Source organism: Heptranchias perlo, chromosome 38 (assembly GCF_035084215.1).
Source record: "Heptranchias perlo isolate sHepPer1 chromosome 38, sHepPer1.hap1, whole genome shotgun sequence".
NCBI lineage: Eukaryota > Metazoa > Chordata > Chondrichthyes > Hexanchiformes > Hexanchidae > Heptranchias > Heptranchias perlo.
The window spans coordinates 8868893-8886585 of record NC_090362.1 but is presented as its reverse complement, the minus strand read 5'-3'; the positions used below and the strand labels follow the sequence as shown (position 1 = coordinate 8886585).

Here is a 17693-nt window from a genome sequence, read left to right as displayed (position 1 = left end):
TCTTTTTTAAATGGTGAGAAACTATTAAATGTTGGTGTTCAGAGGGACACAGAAAGTTTACATACAGGTACAGCAAGCAATTAGGAAGGCAAATAGTATGTTGGTCTTTATTGCAAGTGGGTTAGAGCACAAGAGTAAGGAAGTCTTGCTGCAATTGCACAGGGCTTTGGTGAGACCACACCTGGAGTACTGTGTGCAGTTTTGGTCTCCTTACCTAAGGAAGGATATACTTGCCTTAGAGGTGGTGCAACAAATGTTCACTAGATTGATTCCTGGGATGAGAGGGTTGTCCTATGAAGAGAGATTGAGTAGAATGGGTCTACACTCTGGAGTTTAGAAGAATGGGAGGTGATCTCATTGAAACGTATAAGATTCTGAGAGGGCTTGACATGGTAGATGCTGAGAGGCTATTTCCCTTGGCTTGAGAATCTAGAAATAGGGGGCATAGTTGCAGGATAAGGGGTCGAACATTTAGGATTGAGATGTGGAGGAATTTCTTCATTCACAGGGTTGTGAATACTTGGAATTCTCTACCCCAGAGGGCTGTGGATGCTCAGTCGTCAAATATATTCAAGACTTGAGATCGATATATTTTTGAACTCTAAGGGAATCAAGGGATATGGGGATCGGGCAGGAAAGTGGAGTTGAGGTAGAAGATCAGCCATGATCTTATTGAATGGCGGAGTAGACTCGAGGGGCCGTATGGCCTACTCCTGCTCCTGTTACTTATGTTCTTATATAGCGCCTTTAATGTATTAAAACATACCAAGGTACTTCACAGGTGTGTTATCAGACAAAATTTGACACCAAGCCACATATGGAGATATGAGGACAGGTGTTCAAAAGCTTCGTCTAAGAGGTAGGATTTAAGGAGTATCTTAAAGGAGGAGAGAGAGATAGTGAGGTGGATTTAGGGAGGGAATTCTAGAACTTGGAGCCTAGACAGCTGATGGCATGGCTGGCATAGTGGAGTGAATGAAATCGGGGATGCACAAGAGGCCAAAATTGGAGGTTTGCAGAGTTCTCGGAGGGTGTAGGGTTGGTGGAGGTTACAGAGATATGGAGGGACAAGACCATGGAGGGAGTTTGAAGACAAGGATGAGAATTTTAAATTAGAGGCGTTGCTGGACCGGGAGCCAATGTAGGTCTGCGAGCAGGTGGGTGAACAGGACTTGGAGCAAGTTAGGATATGGGCAGCAAAGCTTTGGATTAACTGAAGTTTATGGAGGATATAAGATGTGTGGCAGGCCAAGAGAGCATTGCAGTAGTCTGGAGGTAACAAAAGCATGGATGAGAGTTTCAGCAGCAAATGGGCTGAGGCAGGGATGGATATGAGCGATATTATGGAGGTGAAAATAGGTGGTCTTTACCCAGCTGTGTGGCATCTGGTGACCCCAAGCTCCTAACCATCCTCTGTGAAACTTGCTTTTCCTGTTTTAATGAAAATGGATCTGTGTTTGGGAACTCGATTTTGAACCAGTCTCTTCAAATAAGTCAATTGGAGAACTGGAGTTTCTGTTTCTAACAGAACTATTAATACAGGCTTTTGTTTCAGTTCCAGATTCTAACGGCTCCCAAGTCAAACATATTTGTACTTTTTATTTAATAGGGGCAGCCTTGTGATAAATATCACTGTTTATCAACACAACAGGGCAAGTGTCACTCCACAGCAGCAGTGTGACTTTTGTAACACCTTGTCTAACAGGGGAGGTGGGAGATTTCCTCCACACAGGACACAGAAAGTCGCTGCTGTCCTCTCAGAACCACCTGCCCAGATGGCAGTGTCCGTTTCAGGAAAAACTTATTGCGGCTAAGAGTGAACAGAAAGAACTTCCATTTATAAAGCACCTTTCACGACCTCCCAAAGTCCCACAACTTCCTCTAAAAAGGACCTAAGGAGTTGGTAGTAAAAGAGGAATACTAAAGGGTATGGGGCACGAGCAAGAGAGTGGGTTTAGACTGGGGGGAGAAAAACACCGACATGGGCTTGATGAGTCAAATGGCCAGTTTTTGTGCTAGAACATTCTACGATTGCCCAGCGGGCCCATCTTGTAAAACATCATATTCTCTAACTCAGTGTGAGCAAAGCCCACGGGAGAAGGATTTAATCTTTAAATAAGGTGAGTTGTGAATAAGATATGGATGATTGTTGACCAAATATTGAAGGCACTGTAGGGCAGCAAATGCAAAGGTACATAAGTGTTGGGCGGTGGAATATGGAACATGAGGCAGGTTTTCCTCTTTGGCTCTTGGGCGTTAAATAACCACCCAGAAGCAGCGGAATATCAGTCGGGAAGGATCGCACACCCATAATGGAACCCATCTGATTTTCCTCTCTATGGTCTGCCCCAGCAATTATTTAACACTCCAGTGCAAAAAGAGGAAAATCTGCCCCAACGTGTCAAGGATTCTGATTCTGACACTATAAAACATTGGTGAGACAACACTTGTTCACCATATTTGCCAAAAAAAAATGTACACCCAGAAATTGCTGTCAAGAGATGTCAGGGTCAAATCTTTAATGCGTCTTATAACATTCCTGACTGCTAACACTGAACCACGTGTCCACCTTGGCTCAGTGCGTAGCACTCTTGCCTCTGAGTCAGAAGATTGTGGATTCAAGACCCACACCAGAGACTTAAGTACAAAATCTAAGATGACCCTACAGTGTAGTACTGAGGGAGTGCTGAATTGTCGGAAATGCTGTCTTTCGGATGAGATATTAAACCGAGGCTGCGTCTGCGCTCTCTGCTAGACTTAAAAGATTCCATGGCATTATCTCAAAGAAGAGCAGAGGAGTTCTCCCCGGTGTCCTGGCCGATATTTATCCCTCAACGAACATCACTAAAACAGGTTATCTGGTTGTTTATCTTACTGCTGTTTGTAGGAGCTTGCTGTGTGCAAATTGGCTGCTGCATTTCCTACATTACAACAGTGACTACACTTCAATAATACTTCATTGGCTATGAAGCACTTTGGAATGTCCTGAGGTTGTGAAAGGCGCTATATAAATGTAAGTCTTTATTTGTCATTGCTAGACTGTTGGCTGAAGTTGTTCTGTGGACACCAATGGACGACAGTTGCAATCACCAATGCTGTTGTAGCGCATCGCTGACTCTGCAATGGTGGTTCCCAGTGTAAAAAAACATACGGAGGTAGTGACTGGGAGAAGGGAAACATGACAACTCCACATTTTAGGCTACTGGGTTCTGAAGAGAATTGCATTGAGGAAAAGAAGATTTAAGTTTTTGGAATAAGTGGGATGAACGTGTTTTATATTGTATCTTTTGTAGAGGTATTTGATGAAAAATCAGGTCGGGTTTGAATCTAAGGACATAGTTATGAGCTTAAAAAACCAAAATGCGATCAAAAATTAAGCCAAGCAGAAGTAACGTATCCAGTTGTGAGCTGCTGGTTTACTTGTTTGTTTAAGCAGCCTGCTGAAGAATTTGGGGGACTTGCAACTAAAGAGTTCCCAGTGCTCCAACTGAGGCCCTAGTGCCTTCCTTACCCGTTGGGCCTGGCAGCCTATACCCTCTTCGCCTCCAGCGATGGGCACATTTCTGACCGTCTGATTTCTTTCACCTGCCAGTCACCATCAATAAAGTGAAATGCAAAAAGCGGAGACTGACCGAACCATGCTGACTATCTGTGACTGGCGAGAGAAACCTCTGGTAACACCTCTGTAGTTTGAAGCTCGTTAGCGCAACATTGCATCGTTTGTGTTGTAGCAAAATGATTCCGATTTGAACAAAAAACATCTTGCGTGTCTCTCGTTCTGCAGGTATTGTGATCACAAAGCAGCCAGAGTGTGCCTCTGTCCCAGCTGGGTGCCCTGTTACTCTTCATTGTGCTGCCGTTGGACCCAACCCACTACAGTACCAGTGGTTTGAAGGCAAGAAGGAGGTAAGCAGCATTGTTGGGCTGGGAATATCTTCAACAAAAGAAGACCACAGTCCGACTGTTTAAACAGCTTTGTTTATTCAAACGCTTGTTAATGATTATCTCCTGAGCGTATCAAATGATCTCTTCTGCCAGTGCTTCGCAGGTGAAAATGCCCTTGTTCTCCCAATCTCTATTCCCCTCTCCAGGGTTATTCAGATTACAAGCAGAGCTGTATGATGGTGCAGAGTTAGGGCACACTTGTTCCATAGTGGCTATCATTACACCTGTAAACTCCAATCTGGCCCAACTTGCATTAAAGGTAAAGTACACAGGAACATAGCCAGGAGAGAAAAATCCCATTTAATTAAAGCAGAAAAAGGAAGAGCTTGCCTTTTTATATAACGCCTTTCACATCCTCTGAATATCCTGAAGAACTTATCAATCAATGAAATACTTTTGGAATATAATTGTTGTTATGTAAAAAGAAAGAAAGACTTGCATTTATATAGTGCCTTTCATGACCTCAGGACGTCCCAAAGTGCTTTACAGCTGATGAAGTACTTTTGTAGTATAGTTACTGTTGAAACGTGGCAGCCAATTTGTGCACAGCAAGGTCTCACAAACAGCAATGAAATAAATGACAAGATTATGTTTTTTAGGTGATGGTTGAGGGATAAATATTGGCCAGGACACTGGGAAGAACTCCCCTTCTCTTCATCGAATAGTGCTGAGGGATCTTTTATATCCATCTGAGAAGGGCCTCACTTTAATATGTATATTTAGTATATTTATTGCAGGCAACAATTTTTAAGTTTTTTAAGCACAAACTGTTAAACCATTCCTTCAAAAAAATTCTCTTTGCCAAAAGTTTTAATTGTTCAATTGGTGTACGGCGTAGAGGCCTCTTGCCCACATACCTGCAGGAGCCACTAGCAACTCTGCTTCATCGTAATGAAGACTCTTTAATATGCCTGCTACTTCAAATCACTTTCGGTCAGAGAAACCAGCAATCTTAATCCAGGAACTTCAAAAGCCTACGGCCATGTAGGAGGTATTTGCAATTTAATAAGTTCCTCTGCAGATCAACAAAGACTCACTAATTCGGTTCACAGCTGATGCCCACTGCAGGGCCCATCAGGGAATGGATCCATTGAATCCAATGTGGACTGGCATAATCTACGGCCTTGAGTGCCAGCTGGGAGGCATTCAAGTCCGGAAACTTCCATGCCAGACAAGTCCTGTTGCACACAACGTATTTTATTCAACTAGAGCTGCACAGGGAAGTGCACCTTACATTGAAAGTACTCCCACCAGCACTTGCATTTAAGAGATAGGATACAACTCCCGACAGACCCAAACAAAATCAGCAACAACATGCATTTATATAGTGCCTTTAATGTAGTAAAACGTCCCAAGGCGCTTCACAGCAGTGTAATCAGACAAAGTATGGCACTGAGCCACATAGAGATATTAGGACAGGTGACCAAAAGCTTGGTCAAAGAAGTAGGTTTTAAAAAGCGACTTAAAAGAGGAGAGTGAGGTAAAGAGGCAGAGAGGTTTAGGGAGGGAATTCCAGAGCTTAGGACCTAGGCAGCTGAAGGCACAGCCGCCAATGGTGCGGCAAAGGAAATTGGAGGAACACTGAGTTCTAAGAGCGTTGTAGGGTTGGAGGAGATTACAAAGATAGCGTAATTTAGTGCAAGGAATTTAAAGATCGGTCCACCTGCTCACCACCTTTCACCCAACAAATAACACAGGAGCAAAGGTCACTTGCAATAACTTGCGTTATTGGCTGGTCTGAGTCTTTTGTGACCTGAAGTTCCTCATAGCAACGGTAAGTTTAATTGTGATTTGTTTTTATTTTAATTGCTTTCCTCCATAGCTGTGTCATTATTAGTGGCTGAAGTAAACTCTCCGAATTTGTGATCCCGACACGGAGCGTCGCATTGGGGAGCATGCATTGGAATATTGGGTGTGGAGGACCGCGTGCCTGTTACACAGTCCACTCGACTTGCCGTCCATTTAAACTAATGGCTGGAAAATTGGGCGGGCTACTTAATGGGTGTGCAATCCTCTGGGATCCGGTATCCGATGTGTGCTCCAGGGAGTGCAAAAGTGGAAAATTACCCCCTAAATCCTGGTGCTTGGTTATAGAGTTTGAAGTGACTGAGGCAGTATTCATCTGCTGATAAAAGGCTCCTGGACATTTTTTTACCTGATGTCCTGGGATGATGTTTGAGTCTATAAACCTGTGGTTATTTTCACTGATGTGCCTATTAGTTTCCTCTGGTGTTTTTTGAACAGACATGAGTCTGAATGTTAAACTGACTGGAGTCGTCATACAGTAACCATAGTTGTGTGGACGGTGAGGGTGAGGATTTGGTGCAGGGTAGGATACAGGCAGCAGAGTTTTGGGTGCGCTGAAGTTTACGGAGGGTGGAGGATGGAATGCTGGCCAGGAGAGCATTGGCACAGTGGAACCTGGAGGTGACAAAGGCCTGGATGAGGGCTTCAGCGGCAGACGGGCTGAGATTGAGGCAAAGGCAAGCGATGTTAGAGGTGGAAGTAGGCAATCTTTGCAAAGGATCACTTTCACCTTCACTCCCACTTTCATGTCAAACCTTCCACTCCTTATCAAATCGAGAATTTTTTTTGTTGTAGATGCTTTGATTATATCAGTTTTCTCTGCAGTAGGCAGCAGTGTATTTTTTTAATTTTTACTCATGGAAACTGATCATGCTTAAAAATATCCTAACCAGACTAAGAAATTCACATGTATAGAACTTCCGTTTACCAGATATGGAGTGCACATTCTCTTTCACCCTCCACCCGCCAATGCCTCAATTATCTAAACCCATGGATTTTTGATGCAGATTGGCAAGTGCCAAAGGTTAGAGATACCCAAGTGTCCGTACGGATTCTGCAGCAGTTTAACCAAAGTATTGGTGAGCTTTCTGCTGCCAGGACTACCTGACTTTATTAGGGCATTCACTTGCTTGGTTATCTGGAGCCTAGTGGGCAGAATTTCAGCCCCTTGGTGACAGGCCTATCATTTCGATGACCGAGGCTGGCTGATCATTCATCAACAGCACCCTCGAATACTGCGGACCTGCCCCACTCAGGTATTGGATTACTTGAATCATCTCACTTCCAGTCGCCCGTTTCCGAGAGGTTGTCATCCCCTCTCGAGAACAGTAGTCATTGGCCATGAAACAACTGACCAGGGTGGGTCTTGAGCCCTCGATGCAGACTGCAGGTACCAAGAACTGCCTCCCCAGTGCCCTAATGAACAGAACAAGTCACCGTAAAATTTGCGAGGAGATTGCCAGCATCTTGCTCACTACCTTCTTAGCAACCGAATTAAGGCCGGCCCCCGAACCTATGACCTCTTGGGTAGATCTCCCAATAGGCATCATTTTAATGCTGGTGTTAACTAGTTAGAAAAATAAATAACGCTGATCGGAAAATCTAGGTTTCTGTTTCACATGTTAACTAACTGAAGTATTTTAGTCCATCGATTACGTTTCGTTCAAGATTTCCTTGGTCACAATTATATCCCCTGCTCAACTGCCACGTGAGCTGAGCATGTTCACAGGACAAACTGGAGAGGAAGTTCAGGCTGAAGTCATCCGACCTCCACCATATTTGGCAGCAGTGAGAAGCCTCATTGAGCTGAAATCTCAATGGCTCATCTGTTATTTCCCTTTTGGTTTCAAATTGTTTACTATTCATTTTTGTATTTTAATCACTCACTCAACCACTAAACCAATCATTTGCATAAAAGTTGGTTGCGGTTCCTTTAACACATCAGTTAAGATGGGGCTGAGGTCATGAAATACTTGTTCCATTGTACCTAAAATAGTTTAGTTAATGTTGCGTGCCAGCTCTGGGAAAATCTGTTAACAGTTACTCACCACTTGGCAAACAGAACTTTTTTTTATATATAAAAGGAGGCGACTTCCACATGGATGGGCATTTCAGACGTTATTCGCAAACAATGGTGCAGCTTCAAACTGAACTGAAGGCCGCTCTAGAACCTGGTTTGAAGCCCCCTCTACGCTTTATAATGGAGCTGCTCTGGGAGGTTCTCCTCACACGATCTCACTAGAGATGTCTAGTTGACCCTCAGCAGCAGAGATATTGGAGTTTTTTTTAATATATTTTTGAGGTAAGTGTGCTACTATTGAGCTAAGGCTGTCGGCCTTGACTCAGTGAGTAGCGCTCTCGCCTCTTTGTCAGAAGGTTGTGGGTTCAAGCTCCGCTCCAGAGACTTGAGTTCAAAATCCAGGCTGACACTTCAGTGTGGTACCAAAGGAGTGCTGCACTGTCGGAGGTGCCGTCTTTCAGATGAGATGTTAAACTGAGGCCCCGTGTGCTCTGAGGTAGACGTGAAAGATCTCGTGGCCACTATTTGAAGAAGAGCAGGGGAGTTTTCCATGGTGTCCTGGCCAACATTAATCCCTCAACTAATGTTACTAAAACAGATTATCTGGTCATTTATCCCATTGCTGTGGGACCTTGCTGTGTGCAAGTTGGCAGCCACGTTTCCTATATTACAACAGTGACTATTTAATTGGTTGTGAAACACTTTGGGACATCCTGAGGATGTGAATGGTGCTATATAAATGCAAGTTCATTCTTTCTGTCTTTTGAACAAAAAGAATTGCTCCTCGTTTTTCCTTCCCTTTTAAGTGAACTCTTCAAAAAAATGTTCTTTGAGTTTTACCTTAACCTCAAATGATTCCAAAACGAAAATAAAATTCACCTTTAGTATACATAAGAAAGTAATTATTTGGACAGGAAAGGGCTACGTTGAGGCACAGAGGATTACAGTAACAAGAAACTGTGACTGATAGAGAAAGAATAACAAGAACACTGATGATTTGTTGATGGAGAGTAAAGCATGCCAAGGGGTGGACGATGGAGGGACAAGCAAGGAGAGGAACATGCTGAAGGAAAAGAGTTCGAGAGGGAAACACGGTGAAGAATTGGAATTGAAGGAATAAATGCAATGAAGAATGGGGGATGTACACCCCAGTGGTACTAGTGAGCTGGCAAATGGCTTTGATGTTCAGCCTCATCTGGACATTGTGAACCTCATATCACCCCACACCCATCCCCTCCCTAGCAGGGTGGTAAGTGGAATCTCCCAATGATATCATGATTACTCAGTAAAGAAAATGATCAGACAAGGCTATATACAAAATTGAAACTTAACAATAGAGCTGTGGCAATACTTTTGAAATGTGATATCACCCTAATGTAAATGGATTAAAAATTTACATAAACATCATTAAAAGAAAAGACTTGCATTTAAAGAGCACCTTTCACATCCTCAGGACACAGTGCAGAGGTATCTCCGATCTTGTATTTGTACGTCTGAATATGATGAGTTCCAGAAAATTTGATGCACTTAAGGGGAAGCTAGATAGGTACCTCGCACAAAGGAAGATGGTAGTGGTTGTTGGAGGCCAATCATCTCAGCCCCAGGACAATGCTGCAGAAGTTCCTCAGGGCAGTGTCCCAGGCCCAACCATCTTCAGCTGCTTCATCAATGACCTTCCCTCCATCATAAGGTCAGAAATGGGGATGTTCGCTGATGATTGCACAGTGTTCCTTTCCATTCGCAACCCCTCAGATCATGAAGCAGTCCGTGCCCACATGCAGCAAGACCTGGACAACACCCAGGCTTGGGCCAATAAGTGGCAAGTAACAGTCGAGCCAGACAAGTGCCAGGCAATGACCATCTCCAACAAGAGAGAGTCTAACCACCTCCCCATGACATTCAACGGCATTACCATCGCCGAATCCCCCACCATCAACATCCTGGGGGTCACCATTGACTAGAAACTTAACTGGACCAGCCATATAAATACTGTGGCTACAAGAGCAGGTCAGAGGCTGGGTATTCTGCAGCAAGTGACTCACCTCCTGACTCCCCAAAGCCTTTCCACCATCTACAAGGCACAAGTCAGGATTGTGATGGAATACTCTCCACTTGCCTGGATGAGTGGAGCTCCAAAAACACTCAAGAAGCTTAACACCATCCAGAACAAAGCAACCCGCTTGATTGGCACCCCATCCACTACCCTAAACGTTCATTCCCTTCACCACCGGCGCACTGTGGCTGCAGTGTTTACCATCTACAGGATGCACTGCAGCAACTTGCCAAGGCTTCTTCGACAGCACCTCCCAAACCCGCGACCTCTACCACCTAGAAGAACAAGGGCTACAGGCACATGGGAACAACACCACCTGCACAATCACACACCATCCCGACTTGGAAATATATCGCCATTCGTTCATCGTCGCTGGGTCAAAATCCTGGAACTCCCTTCCTAACAGCACTGTGGGAGAACCTTCACCACACAGACTGCAGCGGTTCAAGAAGGCGGCTCACCACCACCTTCTCAAGGGCAATTAGGGATGGGCAACAAATGCTGGCCTTACCAGCGATACCCACATCCCATGAATGAATAAAACAAACATAGTTACATGAGGGAGAAAGGAATAGAAGGATATGCTGATAAGATGAGATGAAGTAAATAGAATGACAGGCGGCTCATGTGGAGCTTAAACACCGGTATGGACTGGTTGGGTCGAATGGCCTATTTCTCTGCTGTACATTCTATGTAACACTATATCCCAAAGTGCTTCACAACCAATGAACTGCTTTTGAAGTGCAGTCACTGTTGTTTTGTGATGGCCAATTTTCACATACTGAAACCCCACAAACAGCAATATGATAAATGGTTAGTTGGGGCTAAATGGCCTGCTCCTGTTCCTAATGTTACTATGAGTTCTTGAGGGGCCCAGTAAGCTACAAGTAGCAACCCCTCAGGAATTCCAGCCACACACATCACTACTCAGGGGCCTACACATGGACATGACAGAGAGCATAGAGAGGGTTGTGAGGCTGTAGAATTCACCACTGGAGCAGAGACCACGTCAACATATAAGAATAGATATGTGGTTGAAGGGAAGAGGAATAAAAGGATATGGTATCAGGGCGGGTACACAGTATTAAGACGACTGCTTGTGTGGAGGATAAATACTGTCACAGAATGGTTGGGCTGAACGGCCTGTTATTGTGTTATAATTTCTATATATATGTAATTTCCATATCTATGTAATTCAACTATTTCTTGTCTTCGCTGTATCCGGTTCACAAGACAGTCTGTCACAGAGTTGTGCCACCTGATGCTCACCGAATGCCATGGATTGGAAAATTGGGTCTTTTCTCTGTCCCTCTCTCCTCACCGTCAGCAATTGCAATCCGGAGGTGGGAAGGCATGAGTCTTTGCTAGAGAACAGACAGCCCTGCACACATCTCCAGTGCCCGATTAGAGAGTGGCAAAGATTTGAGAGCAGGTTGCATGCTTGCCTTCTCGGCCAGGTGATGAGAAAGAAGAAATTTGCATTTATATAGTGTCCCAAAGCGCTTTATAGCCAATGAAGAGTAGTCACTGTTGTAATGTAGGAATCGCAGCAGCCAATTTGCGCACAGCAAGGTCCCACAAACAGTACTGAGATAATGATCAGACAATGTGTTTTTAGTGGTGTTGATTGAGGGACACTGGGGAGAACTCTTCTTTGAAATAGTGCCCTGGGATCTTTTACGCCCACCTGAGAGGGCAGACGGGGCCTCAGTTTAACGTTTCATCTGAATGACGGCATCTCCAACGGTGTAGCACTCCCTCAGTACGGCAATGGAGTGTCGGCCTAGATTTTGTGCTCAAGTCTCTGGAGGGGGGCTTGAACCCACAACCTTCTGACTCAGAGGCGAGAGTGCCACCCACTGAGCCACAGCTAACAGCTGGACAGACCCAAACAGATGGGTCAATATAAAGTCAATGTAAATTGGAAATAAAGCTAGCCTATGCCAGGTATGAAGAGTAACAAAAATATTAGGCACCTACTTGAGTGTCTGATGACCTTTTCTGAATTACTGCGGTTGTATAGAACAGCACAGCTTCCTGCATTTGTTATCTTAAGACCTTCTAAGTACATAAACAACTTTTTGATGTGGGAGCACTTAATTGTAGGTAAGTCAGCAGGTTGACTGACTTGAAGGGTGAAAGATAAATGATTCAACCTCCCCTTCTAATTCCCAATATTTTGCTCCCATCTCCTCCCCTCCCTAGTACAAACATTGCTGTGTTTGACATGAGTTAAGTTTACCTCCTCGTTAGACCTTTCTTTGTTCCCTCCCCCGCTTTTTTTTTATTGCTTCAGTGGTCTCAGAACTTGAAGTCCGGCTTTCTCAGCCCCCGACTCCAATAAAGCAGGTACGAGGCAGTCAGTGGCTGGCAAATGAAAATAGGCAAACTGTTAATCAGGAAAGACGGGTCTATTAGCATCCGAGGGAGATGTGAGGAAAGGCCTACACAGGAAACGTTAACCGGTCTTTTCGTTTCGATGCTTTGTATTTCCAGCATGTTCTCTCTTTGCTTTAATTGGTGGTTTGCCTTATGGGAGGGGACTACCTGGCAAGAGTCAGACTGAAGAGGGGGAGAGCAGGTGACCGAGACGGGGCCATTGGGATGGGGGGGCTGAGGCAGCGGTCAGGAGGTGGGGGTGGGGGGGAACAAGAGATGGCCAGCAGCGACCTGTGGTTTTATTCTAGGGTCAGGAGGAGTACCCCTTTGCAAATAAGGGGCCTTATGCCTGTTTCAGGCGAGGGCCTCGGATGCCTATCTTTTTGCCTACACTAATGTGGCAGGTGGTGCACTTCCGGCTCGTAATGAGTGCAGTGCCATCGAATTTCAAGGCCAAAAGATCCCACGACGCTATTGAATGAAAAAACAGAGTAGCTCTCTTACAGTCCTGGCTAACATTTATCCTTCAACCATCACCACCAAAACAGATCAAGTGGTCATTTATCTCATTCGTTGATTGTAGAAAAGCCACCGCCAGATAGGACTTCAACATCGTAGCCTTGGCTCTCTGACCTGGACATAAGAACATAAGAAATAGGAGCAGGAGTAGGCCATCTGGCCCCTCGAGCCTGCTCCACCATTCAACAAGATCATGGCTGATCTTCTACCTTAACACCATTTTCCTGCACCATCCCCATATCCCTTGATGCCTTGACTGTCCTGCTAGGAGCTTGGAACAAACCCACTGTTACCTTCTCTAATCGCTTTTTATGGGTAGTTCTTTCATTGAAAAGCTAAGTTACTTCCACTACCACCTTCGTTTTGCAGCTCCTGTGCAGCACTGCCATTTTTAATTTTATCAAGACAGTGTAGTGCCAAACCCAGAACTCCAACTGGTTGCACTGACAACTGGGGCCGAGATTGGAATTGCGGCCTGCCCAAACCCTGCCAAGATCCCTTCTCCTTACCTTGCTTAAGCCAACACGTCATCTTCCAAGAGTAGGTCTTGCCAACATTCCATGTTCCTGATGTGCTGCGTAAACAGTCCACCTTCCGGTAGGCTTCTCTGCAAAGAGGGAGACATGGAGGGGAATTTAAGCGGCTGAATTAGCTGATGCACCTCGCTGTGGTGTCTCTTTCTAATAGCCGCTTACAGAATGCTGTTGGTGGAAGGTTGGAAGCAGCTTGGCTGTAATTCATTGGTTGTAATTCACTTTAGGACATCCTGAAGACGTGAAAGGAGCCATATAAATGCAAGTTCTTGCTTCATGGAGCCTCCCTCATTGGAGTGCGAATCTAAATTGAGTGCTCAGAGCCTGGTGTTGGGTATGGCTCTGAGGAGTGGACAAACAAGGCGTCAGACCACCTGCTTATAGAGGCTGTCCAAAGTTTGATGGGAAAGTTGGCCTTTTACTACACAGTGGCTTTCCCCACCAGAGCTCAGTAAACACTTCGAACCCCTTGCATTTATAGTATTATCAGTGTAACCTTTGACTTTGACAAGTGGAGTTAAAGTGGTGTTGGTGAGATTTTCACTGACCCAATTTGTGGTAACTACAATATGTTGACTTTAAGGGCTGCTTTAGTTTCGGTGATATAGTCAGAACATTGCTCACTGGTTCATGGTGGTGGGTGAGAGGATTAGATCATTTCTTAAAGAATCCAATTTATATGCAAATTGACATAGACCAATGACATAGACCGCAAAATCACTCTCCACGTTTCCCCCGGCAAACTCAGTGTTCAGTAAGAGGGAGCATCAAACGATGCTCAGTCAAGTCACTCATAGGAAAGAACCAAGATGTCAGCTGTGACTCAGTGATGGCATTCTCGCCTCTGAGTCAGAAGGTCGTGGATTCAAGTCCCACTCCAGAAACTTGAGCACATAATCTCGGCTGAGACTTCAGTGCAGTACTGAGGGAGTGCTGCACTGTCGGAGGTGCCGTCTTTTGAATGAGACATTAAACCGAGGCCCTGTCTGCCCTCTCTGGTGGATGTAAAAGATCCCAAAAGTCTGAAAAACAGCAGGAAAGTTCTCCTGGTGTCCTGGCTCGTATTTATCCCTCAACCAACATTGCACAAAATAGATTATCTAGTCGTTTATCTCATTGCTGCTTGCTGTGTGCAAATTGGCTACTGTGTTTCCTACATTACAACAGTGATTACACTTCAAAAGTACTTTATTGGCTGTAAAGCGCTTGAGATTTCCTGAGGATGTGAAAGGCGCTATGTAAATGCAAGTCCTTTCCTATAATTTTTTATGGTGACGTTCAGCAACTCTTCCACCAGTGATGACATAAAAATGGTTAGAGAAACAAGGAGAATGCATCATAATTCCATCCAGCAATTTCAGTTTTAAAAGTTAGTGAGAGACCTCTTTTCAAAAAGTGATCCTCGTAAAAATACTCTCCATTTCTGACAGGAATATTCACCTTTTCGAGGAGGAATAGTGATGACTACAGCCAGTCTTCTTCACAATCCTGCCTTACCTTCACTCGTAACCAACTTACCTACATTCCCTCAGTAAATGCATGAATCGTGATTGGATTCTCACACTCTGATTCACGCCAGGAACATACGCACTTGCCTTTTTAGCCACTGACTGATTCGGTGAGCATAATGGATCCTTTATTCATTTAAATATAAATCCAGTTTAAATATAGAATGACTCACGATTGTGAATGATAGGTCTCATTCACACATGTAACTCAAAACTAGAAACCCACTGTCACTGGGGTGGAATTTCACTAATTATAAGTTTCCTTCTCTTCTTGTAATTTAGTTTAATACAAGAGGCACACATTGGTCCAGATTTTGCTGCCAAAATAACGTCGAGTTTAATGCGCATGCCGTTATGCATGTGTAAATCATCCAGCAACTTGTGGCAAGGACAAGATGCCCCGTGAATTGTGAATTGCGAATCGCCACAAGTTGCTGGACGATTTGCGTTAGCCTCATGAAAATAACAGCTCGCCCTCAACCTCCTTGTGAGTTTCATGAAATTGCTGCATTGGCGCAATTGGCAATTAAACTCACTCTTTAATGAGATTTATGTTCCTGCAATGCCACTCAACCTCTCCAGCCCAGAAAGGGAACAATTTAAACTGTGGAGTCTCATGCCTGCAGGTAGTAAATTATTGTTAGAGATTTTTAAAATTTTAAATTTTAAATTTTGTTGCCATTCCTTTCTGTCTTTTCTCGCTCTCTTAATCCAATCTTTCTTTCCCTCCCTTTATTTCTCTTTCTGTACTTGATTCTGTACTCTAATTCATCCTGTTTCCTTCTCCGCCGTTCCTCAGTTGCTTTCTCAATCCTTAAATTCATTGCTTAAGGAGATAGACTGTTGGTTCCGTCGTTCACCAAAGTCCCAGATGCCCCGTTATCAGCTTGAACTTCCAGCAATTTTTGAGCTGAAGGGTGTGGGAACCAATCTAATTAATGGCGCACGCCACGAGATGCCCGCTCCAGCAAATTCTTGGCCGTTATAAAACATACACATAGTCCCCGATTTTAACTTGGAAGAGTGTTAGGCTAGCCCTGGCTCGCCGACATCAGCACCTGGCCGTTTTAACTCCCAGGCCTCATTTAAATAAATTAGGCCCGACTTCTGCCTTAACCTGGGGTCAATGACGTGGCACCACGGACAGGAGCCCGCTGCCATGGACCCATAGGAACGGTCACCGGCAAAAGTAAGTCTAGAGGACGGGAGGTCTGCAGCGATCGTGGGTAGCTCAGGACAGGGGAGGCCGATGGATACTTTGTGGGGACCGGAAGAGCCTTACCTTTTCGGGCCTCTTCTGGGCCTGCTGCTCCTCCGTGCTGGGTTTCCCTGGCGACGGCGGCAGCAGCAGATTCCGACCTTAGAATATCAATGAGGTCCTTGCCTGCCTGGGTGAGGGGCCTCGCAAGATGCCCGCAATGTGTCTGTTCAAATGGCACATGATGTGTGTGCAGCATGGATCTAGTGAGTGCCACGCCGCCTCTATTTTAACCCGCCAGCACGCCCCAATCTTGTTGAGGAATTAAAATCAGGGCTTTAGGTCTTGTACTACTTACTGAAATGCAGGCATGAAAGAACAGGAAGGTATAAGACTTAGCATGAAGTAATATTGGAAACACAGGGAATTACAGGACAGGAAAGTCTGTCCAGACTTTCATAGTGGTTATGTTACAGGACTAGTAATTCAGAGGCCTGGACTAATAATCCGGAGTCATGAGTTCAAATCCCGTGACAGCAGCTGGGGAATTTAAATTCAATTAATTAAATAAAATCTGGAATTAAAATACTAGTATCAGTAATGGTGGCCATGAAACTACCGGATTGTCGTAAAATCCCATCTGGTTCACTAATGTCCTTTAGGGAAGGAAACCTGCCGTCCTTACCCGGTCTGGCCTATATGTGACTCCAGACCCACAACAATGTGGTTGATTCTTAATTGCTCTCTGAAATGGCCGAGCAAGCCACTCAGTTGTACAATCTCGCCAAAAAAAGTCATAATAAGAATAAAACTGGACGGACCACCCGGCATTGGACCATTAGGCACCGGACACGACAAAGGCAAACCAAGCCCAGTCGACCCTGCAAAATCCTCCTCACTAACATTTGGGGACTTGTGCCAAAATTGGGAGAGCTGTCCCACAGACCAGTCAGGCAACAGCCTGACATAGCCATACTCACAGAATCATACCTTTTAGCCAACGTCCTAGACTCTTCCATTACCATCCCTGGGTATGTCCTGTCCCACCGGCATGACAGACTGACCAGAGGTGGCGGTACAGTGATATACAGTCAGGAGGGAGTAGCCCTGGGAGTCCTCAACATTGACTCCAGACCCCATGAAATCTCATGGCATCAGTCAAACATTGGGCAAGGAAACCTCCTGCTGATTGCCACCTACCGCCCTCCCTCAGCTGATGAATCAGTCCTCCTCCATGTTGAGCACCACTTGGAGGAAGCACTGAGGGTAGCAAGGGCACAGAATGTACTCTGGGTGGGGGACTTCAATGTCCATCACCAAGAGTGGCTCGGTAGCACCACTACTGACCGAGCTGGCCGAGTCCTGAAGGACATAGCTGCCAGACTGGGCCTGCGGCAGATGGTGAGCGAACCAACATGAGGGAAAAACCTACTTGACCTCGTCCTCACCAATCTACCTGTCACAGATGCATCAGTCCATGACAGTATTGGTAGGAGTGACCACCGCACAGTCCTCATGGAGACGAAGTCCAGTCTTCGCATTGAGGACAACATCCAACGTGTTGTGTGGCACTATCAGTGTGCTAAATGGAATAGATTCGAAACAGATCTAGGAGCTCAAAACTGGGCATCCATGAGGCGATGTGGGCCATCAGCAGCAGTAGAATTGTAACCTCATGGCCCGGCATGTTCCTCACTCTACCATTACCAACAAGCCAGGGGATCAACCCTGG

General features: G+C 45.1%; 2 protein-coding genes across 11 annotated transcripts in view; one reads left to right on the top strand and one right to left on the bottom strand.

The window, feature by feature from the left end:
* The window catches only part of LOC137304714 (uncharacterized), a 217036-nt gene that overhangs the window by 36126 nt on the left and 163217 nt on the right, over positions 1-17693 (bottom strand). For 5 of the 8 annotated variants that reach the window (XR_010958616.1, XR_010958614.1, XR_010958615.1 and 2 more), the window contains one exon: positions 13232-13329. The exons of the other annotated variants lie outside the window; for them this stretch is intronic. The gene's annotated coding sequence lies outside the window, so the exon portion shown is untranslated. The remainder of the gene's footprint in view (positions 1-13231; positions 13330-17693) is intronic. 8 annotated transcript variants of the gene reach the window in all.
* The window catches only part of malt3 (MALT paracaspase 3), a 105919-nt gene that overhangs the window by 23860 nt on the left and 64366 nt on the right, over positions 1-17693 (top strand). For all 3 annotated transcript variants that reach the window (XM_067973393.1, XM_067973392.1, XM_067973391.1), the window contains one exon: positions 3785-3906. In XM_067973393.1, coding sequence (XP_067829494.1) covers positions 3785-3906 — 122 coding nt within the window. The remainder of the gene's footprint in view (positions 1-3784; positions 3907-17693) is intronic.